Source organism: Orycteropus afer, unplaced genomic scaffold (genome assembly GCF_000298275.1).
Source record: "Orycteropus afer afer isolate SDZICR_OR568_19922 unplaced genomic scaffold, OryAfe1.0 scaffold00003, whole genome shotgun sequence".
Lineage (NCBI taxonomy): Eukaryota > Metazoa > Chordata > Mammalia > Tubulidentata > Orycteropodidae > Orycteropus > Orycteropus afer.
Window position 1 is genome coordinate 34,388,611 of NW_006921590.1, and position 12,209 is coordinate 34,400,819.

The window sequence follows — 12,209 nt, forward strand, 5'->3', positions numbered from 1 at the left end:
AAAAAAAAAAAAAAAGACTTTGCCAAGAGAACTGGTTGGATTGACAAAAAATAAATAAAACAAAAAGCCAAATAACAAAAAAAAAAAAAAGAAAAATAGGTCCTTGCCCAGGCGGTTTCACTGGGGAATTCTACTAAACGTTCAGAGAAGAACTGACACCAATCCTACTCAAACTATTCCAGAACACAGAAAAAGATGGAATCTTCCCAAATTCATTTTATGAAGCAAGCTTAATCTTGATATCAAAACCAGGCAAAGAAATCACTATAAAGAAAAGCCACAAACCAATATCCCTCATGAATATAGATGCAAAAATCTTCAACAAAATCCTAGCCAATAGACTCCAACAACAAAACAAAAAATAAAACATTATGATCAAGTGGGGTTCATACTAGGTATGCAAGAATGGTTCAGCATTAGAAAAACAATCCATGTCATTCATCACATAAGTAAAATAAAGGAAAAGAACCACATGATCCTATCAATAGATGCAGAAAAGGAATCTGATTAAATCCAACAACCATTCCTGATACAAATTCTCCAAAAAATAAGAACAGAATGGAAGTTCCTCAACATAATAAAGGGCATATATACAAAACCAACAGCCAATATTATTATCAATGGAGGGAGACTGACACCATTCCCCTTGTGAGCAGGAACCAGACAAGGATGCCCTCTATCACCACTTCTATTCAGCATTGTGTTTGAAGTCCTAGCTAGGGCAGTAAGGCAAGAAAGGGGAAATCAAAGACATTCAAGTTGGTAAGGAAGAAGTAAAACCATCCCTATGGTTGATGGCTGATGATATGGCCCTATACGTAGGAAGAAGTAAAACCATCCCTATGGTTGATGGCTGATGATATGGCCCTATACATAGAAAACCCAAAACACTCAGCAAGAAAACGACTGAAACTGATTGATTTAGTATAGTGGCAGGATAAAAGATCAACATCCAAAAATCAGTTGGATTCCACTACACCAGCAAAGAGATTACTGAAAAGGAAATAAGGAAATCAATACCATTTACAATAGCTACCAAAAAAATAAAATACTTGGGAATAAATTGTATCAGGGACATAAAAGACCTGTACAAAGAAAACCACATAACACTACTTCAAGAAACCATAAGAGATGTACATATATGGAAGAACATATCATGCTTGTGGATAGGAAGATTGAACATTATGAAAATGTCAATACTACCCAAAGCAATTTATACATTCAATACACTCCCAATCCAGACCCCATCAGCATTCTTTAAGTATATGAAAAGGAAAGAGATCTTGGATAAGCAAATCACTATTGAAGAAGAAGAACAAAACAGGAGGTCTCACACTCCCCAATCGCAAAACCTACTATATAGCCGACAGTAGTTGAAACAACCTGGTATTGGTACAACCACAGACACATATACCAGTGGAATAGAATTCAGAGCCCAGAAATAGCTCTATTGACCCATGGTCAGCAGTTTTTGACAAAGGATTAAAATCCATTAAATGGGGAAGAGAGGGTTTCCTTAACAAATGGTGCTGGCAAAACTAGTTATATCCCTTTGCAGATAAATGAGCTATACCTCACATCATACAAAAAACCTAACTCCAGATGGATGAGACTTAAATGTGAAACCTAAAACTATAAAGTTCCTCAAGGAAAAAATAGGGGCAAATTCAGAGACCCTAATTTATGGCATAAACAGAATATGAAGCATAACCCAAAACATACAAACAGCAGAAGATAAACCAGATGATTGGGACCTTCTAAAAATTAAATTTTTATGTGCTTCACAACACTTCTCCAAAAGAGTCAAAAGAACCTACAGATAAGGAAAAAATATTCATCAGTGACATACCTGACAAGAGACCTATCTCTAAAATTTACAAAAACTCCAACACCTCAACAACAAAAAGACAAGCAATCCAATTAAAAAATGGGCCAAAGACATGAATAGACACTTCACCAAAGAAGATACTCAGGCAGCCAACAAACACATAATCATTAACCATTGTTGTTGTTGTTATGTGCCCTTAAGTCGGACTGACTCATAGCGACCCCTCCTTGGGTTGCTGAGGTGGTATCACTACGGAAGTAGATTGCCTAACTTTCTTTCCAAGGAGTGGGCTGGTGGGTTTGAACCACCAGACTTCTGGTTAGCAGTCAAGTGCCTTAGATAGGAGTCAGAAGTCTTATCATTAGCCATTAGAGAGATGCAAATCAAAATGACAATGAGATACCATCTCACCTCAGCACTAACAGCAAAGTTCAACAGGACAGAAAATAAGAAATGCTGGTAAGGATGTGGAGAGACCGGAACTCACATACACTGCTGGTGGGATTCTAAAATGACACAACCACTGTGGCAATCAGTATAAAATAAAAAAACTCACTGCTCTCGAGTCAGATCTGACCCACAGCGACCCCTCCTTGGCTTTCCGAGACACTATCTCTATGGAAGTAGATTGCCCAATCTTCCTTTGAGGAGTGGCTGGTGTGGTTGAGCAACCAGCCTTCTGGTTAGCAGTCAAATGCCTTAGGCACTATGCCACCAGAGCTCTCTGGCAATCAGTATGAAGATTCCTTAAATAGCTGGAAATATAAATACTGTTTGATCCAGCAATCCCACTACTAGATATGTATCTTAAAGAAGTGAGAGCCAGGACAAGAACAGACGTATGCACACCCATGTTCATCACTGTACTTTGACAACAGCAAAGAGATGGAAACAACCTAAATGCCCATCAAAAAAAGAATGGATAACCAAACTATTGTATATACAAACACTGGTATACTATGAAACACTAAAGAATAATGCAGAATCTGTGGAACACCACATAATGTGGATGCACTTGGAGGACATTATGCTGAGTGAAATAAGTCAATCACAGAAGGACAAATATTGTATTAGTTCACTATTGTAAAAAGTAAAGAAAAGGTTTATACATGAAAGGAAACTGTTGGTTACCAGAGATTAGAGAGGAGAGGAGGGAACACTGCTAGATGGGGAGAGACAAGTAGTGATTTCTGTGACAGGAAGGGCAATATACCATAAGTGAATGATCAACCCAGTGGCACTCAGGAAAAGGAAGGCACAAAGAGGTAGAGACAACAAAGATGAACCCTTCCACATGTACAGTACAGAGTTTCCAGTGATGGCAAGCACTGATATACAGGTGGATAGACGAGTGGACAGGCTGAATTATCAGGTATGTCTAGGCAGGAGGGCATGTGCCTATGACCATGTAGTGTTAGCAGATGATGTTATTACAAGCGTATTTGTATGTGCAATAAGAATGTCTGGATGTATAGTAGAGCTGACAAGGAGAAAGGTTGCGTTGGCTTCTTGGCCACAGTCAGCTACTCTGAGGGAAATGAGTACTTGGATCTGTGGGCTCAGGATCTTGGTCACAAGGCGTGGTAGTTAAGGTTGTGTGTCAACTTGGCTGGGCCTGGTTGAGTGGCTGGGAAGCTGGTGGTAGTCATTTCCCATGATGAGATTGGCAATCAACTCCTTGGTGGGAGCTACCACAAGCAACTGAGCAGCTGCTTTAGGGATGTGGTCTCCTTCTTGCATATAAGCAGCAGCTTTGGGAATGGTCTCTAGCTTATGGCACACTTGAACCCTGCATGTAGTCGAGTTGTTGTTCAGTAGCCTGCCATGCTCTCTCATTTGGGACTTTTAATGGACTTGGATTAATGGTCTGCCGTGTGGTTTGGTAATATCGGGACTGTCCCTTGTTACTTGTCGACCTTGGGTTTGTAAGTCTCAGCAGCCAGAAGCTGAGTGAAGAAAAGCCTCCAGCTTCAGTGGGCCGGGAGGAGGAAACAGAGCTGAAGCCCAAGGTTGAGGGGCCTTCACCCAGCCCCTAGAGCCTGGCACTTTGAACTTGGACTAAAAGCTTCCAAACTGTAAGAAGAAACTCCCGTTTGTTGAAGCCATCCCATTCATGGTATATTCTTGTCAGAATGGCACAAGGTAACCAGAACACAGGGGATATCAAGCTTAACTGGTATAACATACTACACAAAAACATTGTTCTACATCGCATTTTGATGAGTAACAACTAGAGTTTTAAAAGCTTGCAAACGGCCATCTAGATGCAACGAAGGTTCTCTCCTCATCTAGAGCAAAGAAGAATGAAAACCAAAGATGCACTGAAAAATTAGTCTAAGGGACTAGTTGGCCACATGATCCTTAGCCTGTATGACCATGAGACCAGAAGAACTAATGGTGCCTGGCTATCATTGTAAACTACTCGGAGGCGGGTCAATGCAGGAGATCTTGGGTAGAGTGGGAGAACAATGTGGAACAAAACTCAAAATCACAAAAAAAGACTAGGTTTGATGGTCTGATACAGCCTAGTGACACCCCTGAGACTACAGCCCCTGGTTACCCTTTATGTCTGGAACTGAACTCACTCCTGTGGCTTCTAGGCAAACAGCAGACAGGCATATGGGGTGAATATTTACATTAGATAGATACAATCCTTGGAGTGATCAATCTTCAGTCGTGGGAGAACAGAAGGACAGTGTTTCCACAGGGAGATAGCTTGGAGGCCGGAGTGCATGGGAGGGAAGGACACAGGAAGAGGTAATTACAGGAAGTGAGAAGAGAACATTGTGGGGAATTGCAATCATTGTCACGAAACAAAACGTGTATGAACTGCTGTATGCAAAATGAATGTGCTCTGTTAACTTTCACCCAAATCACAAAAAACAGAAAAAGAAAATAGTATTTTAAAGCCTTGGTACTCAGTGTGGTCTTTGAATCAGAAGCATAACATCACTTTGGAGCTTGTCAGAATGCATAATCTGAAGTCCCACCCCAGAGCCACTGGATCACAACTGGCAGTTTACCAAGATCTGCAGGTGATTTGTATGCACATTTGAAACACTGCTCTTACATATATACATTATACATTACATACATTCTTCCCTCAAATACAACTGTCCAGTTGGTTTTTTTTCTGATTTGATTCTTTGCCTATTTATTCTCAACTCTCTTAAAAAATAACACTGGCATCTCCTTCATCATTTTTCCCCTGCTTTGCCCTAGCACCCCTCATTCCAATGACTCAGTTCTCCCTTCTCTGTGATTTTAATTCTCATTTAGGTTTCCAGCTTGTCTCTCTTCCTTATCACTACAGAATTCCTTCAGCACTCTCAAATTTGAGCCTTTACAGCATCATTTAAAGTCTGTCTTTTGACATTCCAACACAAACCCAAAACATTTCTTTCCCAAATAAAATTGGGAGTCCCAGATTTCTAGATTTTCTTCACCTACCTTGTAACTATCTCTACTCTTTCCTAAACCAAATAGTTTATTTTATTCAGGGACTCTTTAAGGCTTAGTTTACCTATCCACTTAATGTCAAGAAATACAATATTAATATCAAGTAATGTTTATGTGGGCAAACCAAAGTTCACCTGCCAAACAGATGCTGACAGTTAATGTATTATGAATGTTAACTATAAAATTGTTTAAGTGATAACTATGGCAGTAGATTCTGACATATAACATATTATAAATATTAATTTAAAAACTGTTTAAGTGATAACAGAGTATGACACATGGAAATACTGCTATGGAGCATGTAGAGCTATTAATTACAACATTTAAAATAATATGTTTCTTTTTCCTTCTTAAATAAAATAATTTTCAAACAAGATAGAACTAGTGATTTTAACACCTTAAGAACTTTAACAAATTGTTTAAAAATATAACTTAAAAGCTACAGGCACAAATTTAAGAAAAATAAAAAGCAACAATAAAAAAATGTACACAATACTGCAATATGATAAAATTTGAAAACTTTATCTTAAGTGTTAATCAACACATGCATATTCATTCAGAAATTCCTCCAAAAAAGGTAGGGTACTGAGTCCATAATCAGGCAATTAATGAAACACTTTTATAGGGAATAGGCTTATTTTCATTTTACTGAAAAATATCAATTAATTAATCACAATGAATTAACTGACAACTTTATTTAATATGTATCTTAATACAACCCACCAACCACTCCTCAGAAGGAATATGGGGCAATCTATTTCCGTAGTGATACTGCCTCGGAAACCCAAGGAGGGGTCGCTATGAGTTGGGTCCGACTTGACGGCACATAACAATAACAACAACATTATAATACAAAAAAAAAAAAAAAAAAAAGGAGGAGTTACGGTAAATATATTTACCTCACTTTCAAGAAAGAAAAGAACCAGCATCCTAATGAGGTTCCCATTTGGACTATTCCTTCCCCTCCTCTTTGCTAATGCTTCTTCTGCTTGTGGGTCATGCCTGCTGAACAGCCTAGAAATAACAAAACAAGTACATTACAAATATACATAAAAATGAATTTCAGTCTCTTTCTTCATTATGCAAATTTTTCCTTAATAAAAAGAAAAAATATTAGCAATCTTATTACTGATCTACTTCAACATAAAAAAATATGAAACTGACTTTTTTGTAGGTCAAAAACTGTGTATCAACAATTTTAGAGTTCAATGTCACATAAAATGTAAAAGGAATTTTTTTTAACTGATAATTATAAAATGTTCAAATATTACTGAAAAATATAGTATGTATTATCTCCTAATGAGTAGACAATTTTTAAATAAGCAGGATTAAAAAATAAGTTCTATATTTTTAATCAAGAACCTACAGTAACCACATGTTCCATCAATAATTATAAATTCACACTTATAATTAACTCTTGCATTCTTTTCTGCTTATCGCCTACCTGAAAATGGTCCTAAATTAGCCAAGAGTATTCAGGAAAATGAAATTAACATTAAATTTATAAAAATGTTATTAAATAACAAGAATTCTAAACTATGGCAAAAATTATAATTTTTAATTTTGTAAATGGATTTATTCCAACAACCCTAAGGACTTTACTTCTATAAATCTGATATAAACATATACTGGTAAATACATATGTATGTTTTAAATCCAGGATTGATGCTAGAAAATCAACTGTGAAGAAGACACCCATGGTTTCTACCTTCAAGGAGCTACAATTAAATAAAAAAATTTTACTGAGAATCTATTTCTAGGCATCAGTCTAGGTAAAAGGGACACAGAATTGAATACAGATGAAATTCGTGTTCTCATGGGGCTTTAACTAGTTCATTGTTGTTGTTGTTATGTGCCGTGGAGTCAGACCTGACTCATAGCGACCCCTCCTTGTGTTTCCGAGGCAGTATCACTATGGAAGTAGAATGTCCAACCTTCCTTCCGAGAAGTGGCTGGTGGATATGAACCACCAGCCTTCTGGTTAGCAGTCAAGTGCCTTAGGCACTATGCTACCAGAGCTAAGGTGTTATAACTGAATAAAATAAAAATAATTTCAGGTGACATAAAAATAAACCACCAATCTGAAGCAGAAAATGAATATAGAGAAGTTAAGTTTTTTTAATAGGTGATAGGGAGGCATATGGGGAAGCTAGACAACTTATCTTGAATCTGTATCTGCAAAGGTATGGTTCAAAGGAAGGTTTTGTTTATTTGGATGGATATGTGGGTTCTTAAGGGAGCTCTGGTGGCGTAGTGGGTAAGGCATTTGGCTGCTAACCAGAAAGTTGGTGGTTAAAACCCACCAGCTGCTCTGTGGGAGGAAGAGGCAATCTACTTCCACAAAGATTTACAGCCTTGGAAACCCAGTGGGGGTTGCTATTACTTGGACTCGACTTCATGGCAGTGGGTGGGTTCTTAATGGAAATAAAACAATTTGGATAATCCCATCCACTATATATAACATACTGAGCAATTAACTTAAATTTTCAATATTAAAATGTAGACTTTTAGATGATAAAGTGGAATATTCATTATAGATATATCTTATTTTTTGGATGTTTGATTGTGTGTAGTTTACAAAACAGACTACAAGACAGACTACACATGTGTATTTTTAAACTTAATCATGAAATTCCTGGGACTATTTGATAGCTTACTTGTTAAGGTTTTAAAAGATCACAGTATTAAATGGTGGGAGAATGCTGGAAAAAAGCTAGGCATTGACTTCACTGTCACAATTAAATATAGAACAATGGCAGTTTTAGCATCTTTATTTTTAAATAAAACACCTCAATTTAAAAAATTTAAGGAAATATTTCAAATTTAGAAAAATATAGTATAAATAAAATCATAATATATTATTTAAGGGTTCTCCCTGGCTCAAGTTCTGCCAGTTTATGGCCTCTATTTTAAAGAGACCCAAACTCTATTTTCTCTTTAAAACTACCTGAGCAATAAATTATCTGTACAGGTACAAAGTGTTAGAAAGTTAAATACAGAACAGAGAACAGCTAGAATATAATAGTCCTGGAAAAGGAAGGAAAGCCCACATTACAATATCCCAAGATAAATATGAAAATTCCACTATTCTATTAGCCACAGATGTCAGAGTCACTGTTAAACTCAATATATTATTTAAAAGTCATGCCTAAAAACTAAGACTTCATCCTCTTCACCTTCATTACCAGCCCATATTAGTAGCCAGCTCTGTTTCTTAGAAAAATTTTTCAAAAGGAAACTTTTAACACTTTGAGAGACACCACTGAATAGAAGACAATTTTGTTGTTACAGCAGATGCTGATGGAGAATAAGGCTTGCTCATTAGCAAAGTTAAACATCCATGCACATCAATTCCCAGTGCATGACTTACATCTGTGCTTGAGCATAATCACTACATTTACTGGACCTTCAGGTTCACCTGCCAATAGTCAAAGCCACTAAGTTAAATCCATGAACAACAAAAACAACAAAACAAAATTCCCCAAAAATGCAATAATTTATTTATATTTTAATAATGAATTAATCAACTAATAATAGAACATATACATTAGGTCATTATAAAAATGGATTTCATAGGATTTAATTCCATCAACTCTTAGCAACTCTATAATTTTCAAAAAATAGATGAGATTAAGTTAAACTGAAACTATATATATAATTTTTAGAAACTATAGATTACTGATTTAAATAATCCTCATGCCAATGAAGAGAATGGGGAAGGCATGAAATGTTGGGAAGCACTTTGAAGGTGATACTGCTTCACACACAGATAATAAATGTTGAGAAGGAAAGGTTGGAAGTCTTAATTTTAAATAGAAAGAAAACTGGTAAAAGGAAATCTCAATTACCTGGGGAGTCTTTACAAAATTCATTTACTTCCCCAATCTCCATTAATACATTTAGATAAAAAACTATCCTTTCAGATTTCAAGGAAAAGCAATGTGTCACAAGGTATACCACTCTCAGGGATGTGATTCATGATGTACATGGATGCTCTGAAGATACAGCTCCCAGAGTTTGAAATGGCTATTTTTAGCTCTGTGTTCAGTCACTATTACTTACTTCTATTATTCTAAAACAGCAATAAAACAAAATATAGACGTGGAAGATGGTTTCAGAGATAATTAACTCACTTTTTGTGAAGGAATTCTCCAGCTGCAACAGCAACAGGGCGATGTGCTGAGTACACCAAGTGGTAAACATTTTCACAGTCTTCATTAGAAAGAGCTTCTTCGCTTCCACTGAAAAATTCAGAAATTAACATCTGAATCAAAACAAATGTTTACTTTCAATGTCACCTTCATTTAAATTTTATCAACTTCATTATAAAAAACTCAAGGCATACTGATTTAATTTCTATCTTTTTAATCTTATTTAAAAGCGATTTCTGCCCTGAATTATAAGACACTTGACAATCATACAAAATTCATAAAATACACATAAAAGAATAAAACGCCCACAATTCTTCTTTCCATATATACCCATGTTGTTGTTTGTTGTTATGTGCCATGGAGTTGGACTTGACTCATAGCGACCCCTCCTTGGGTTTCTGAGGTGGTATCACTATGGAAGTAGATTGCCCAGTCTTCCTTCCAAGGACTGGCTCGTGGGTTTGAACCGCCAGCCTTCTGGTTAGCAGTCAAGTGCCTTAGGCATGACAGAAGACAATGACTATTAATACCTTGAGCTGTATTAGCTCAAATTAACTCCAGCCCTTTAAATTAAATTTGCATAGGATTCTTATTGATGTACTCTAAGAATATGTTTATCCCTATCTCATACTGTTAAATTTATGTTGTATGTAACTCTTCTTCCCAAAACTTTTCTTATAAATTATATTTATTACCACACTTAAAATACTATTTCATTCTCTTTCTATATAAAATGAACTCTGTAGTCACAACCATTCCTTTACTAATATAACTTTCCTACTGGTTCCAGGCATGTACTCTTTTAAGTTTGAGCCATTTCTTAGTTTACCAGAAAGTTGTTTTTAATGATTTTATTCCAAAAAAAGGAAGCTCGATTTCCTGATTATTTACATGTTGAAAATTGTCTGATATGATTATAGATTAACAATGATTAGATAGATATTGGATTCTTGGGTTATATAGGTCCTTGCTGGAGCTCTGGTAGCATAGTGTCTAAGGCTCTTGACTGCTAACCAGAAGGCTGGCAGTTCAAACCCACCAGCCACTCCTTGGAAGGAAGGTTGGGCAATCTACTTCTGTAGTGATATTGCCTAGGAAACCCAAGGAGAGGTCGCTATGAGTTGGGTCTGACTCAATGGCAAATAACAACAACAACATAGGTCCTTGCAAGATGTAGGGCCTGCTACTAGCTCATTCCCCAGAATTCACAACTGGAGATGTCTCAAAAGCTAAAGGAGGTTGAGGGCTTTGCCACATCAACATAAATCAGAGTAATCAGCAAAAGAAAATGGTTACATCACAGTGTGAGGAAGAAACCATAGTCCTGAATGAAAATGAGCTGGATACTGTAACAAGGATGGAAGATAGATCAGAGGCATTTTTAAAAGTATATCCTTTCTTCCCTTCAGCATTGTCTGTTCCTATCTTACTGTGGGAGTCCCGGTGGGTGCAAATGGTTAATTAATGAGCTTGATTGATAATGAAAAGAGTGGAGGTTTGGGTCTAGTGAGAGATGCTTTGGAAGAAAGGCCTGACAATCATCCACTTCTGAAAAATCAGTCACTGAAAATCTATGGAGCACAGTTCTACTCTGACACATATGGGTTGGCTATATATAGGAGTCAACTGGAAGGCAAGTGGTACTGGTTTCACACATTGAGGCAGAAAAACAACAGCCAGTGCAGTACAATTGGGTAACAACAGGGTTTATGAGAGCCAATAGGCACTGGGAAATTAACAATAGTGTAAGCAGACTGGCTAACCCAAGGACTAACTTTCCCTTTACATCTCTTCTTTATCCTGAGGCTTATGAAATTACAACTGAAGAGAGGTTGCAACTCCAACCTCCAACTTAGGGAGATGTTGGAAATTATAAACAAAAGTTCTCTATCCTGAGGTAAAGTGTCTCTGCCCATGCCTAACTTCTTATTGTGTTATGTGCCATCGAGTTGGACCCTACTCATAGTGACCCCTCCTTGGGTTTCGGAAGTGATATCACTACGGAAGTAGATTGCCCACCCTTCTTTCCGAAGAGAGGCTGGTGGGTTTGAACTGCCAGTCTTCTGGTTAGCAGTCAAGTGCCTTAGGCACTATGTTACCAGAGCTCCTACCATGCCTAACTAATCCAATCCAAATTATAAGAAGAGGTAAAAAGATGGGACTTAAGTTTTAGCATTTTCACCGAGTTAATTTATCATCAGCCCAGTAGAGTAATACCCTCAGGATAAATAAGCTTACAGAAAAGCAACAAACATCTTAGGAACCTTAACTCGCAAGCAAAAGCAAAATGAACTATTATGGCAAAAGGAGGAGAATATACAGATGGAGAGAAAAAGAATTTAAAGGAGGTTTTAACAAGATGTTAAATATGCCTTTATTTGGAGAGTTCTGGTAACATGGTGTAATAGTCAGACTGCACTGACCCCCTTCAACAAAGAAAAGGGGAACCAATAAACACAGATACAGAAGATAATCCAGGACTCCAGAGCTTCAAAGGGAAGGTATAGAAGTGGACTAAACTCCAACTAGTAGAAAAATTTGCATGAAAACACCAAAAAAAAAAGATACATATGGAGCTGTGGTCTGGCAGTGATCCTGACAGCACAGAGAGCTTGGATATTGTCGAGTCATGGTAGGACCTAAGAATTAACCTAAAAGTAGGCCCTGTTAGCCAGAGGCTGCACAGAGGACTGCATTGGTGGCTGGTGAATAAAAGGGGAAGCAGCAAAGAGGAAGTTGGGCTGAGCTGTGGACTTTTGCCTGTCTGGAGG

General features: G+C 37.1%; 1 protein-coding gene across 1 annotated transcript in view; it reads right to left on the bottom strand.

Annotated features, from left to right (window-relative positions):
* STAG1 (stromal antigen 1) overlaps positions 1–12,209 on the bottom strand; it is a 528,154-nt gene that overhangs the window by 123,299 nt on the left and 392,646 nt on the right. Inside the window, exons 12-13 of the mRNA XM_007937169.2 lie at positions 9,421–9,528; positions 6,187–6,301 (exon numbers count right to left, since the gene is read on the bottom strand). Of these exons, the coding sequence (XP_007935360.1) occupies positions 6,187–6,301; positions 9,421–9,528 (223 nt within the window). The remainder of the gene's footprint in view (positions 1–6,186; positions 6,302–9,420; positions 9,529–12,209) is intronic.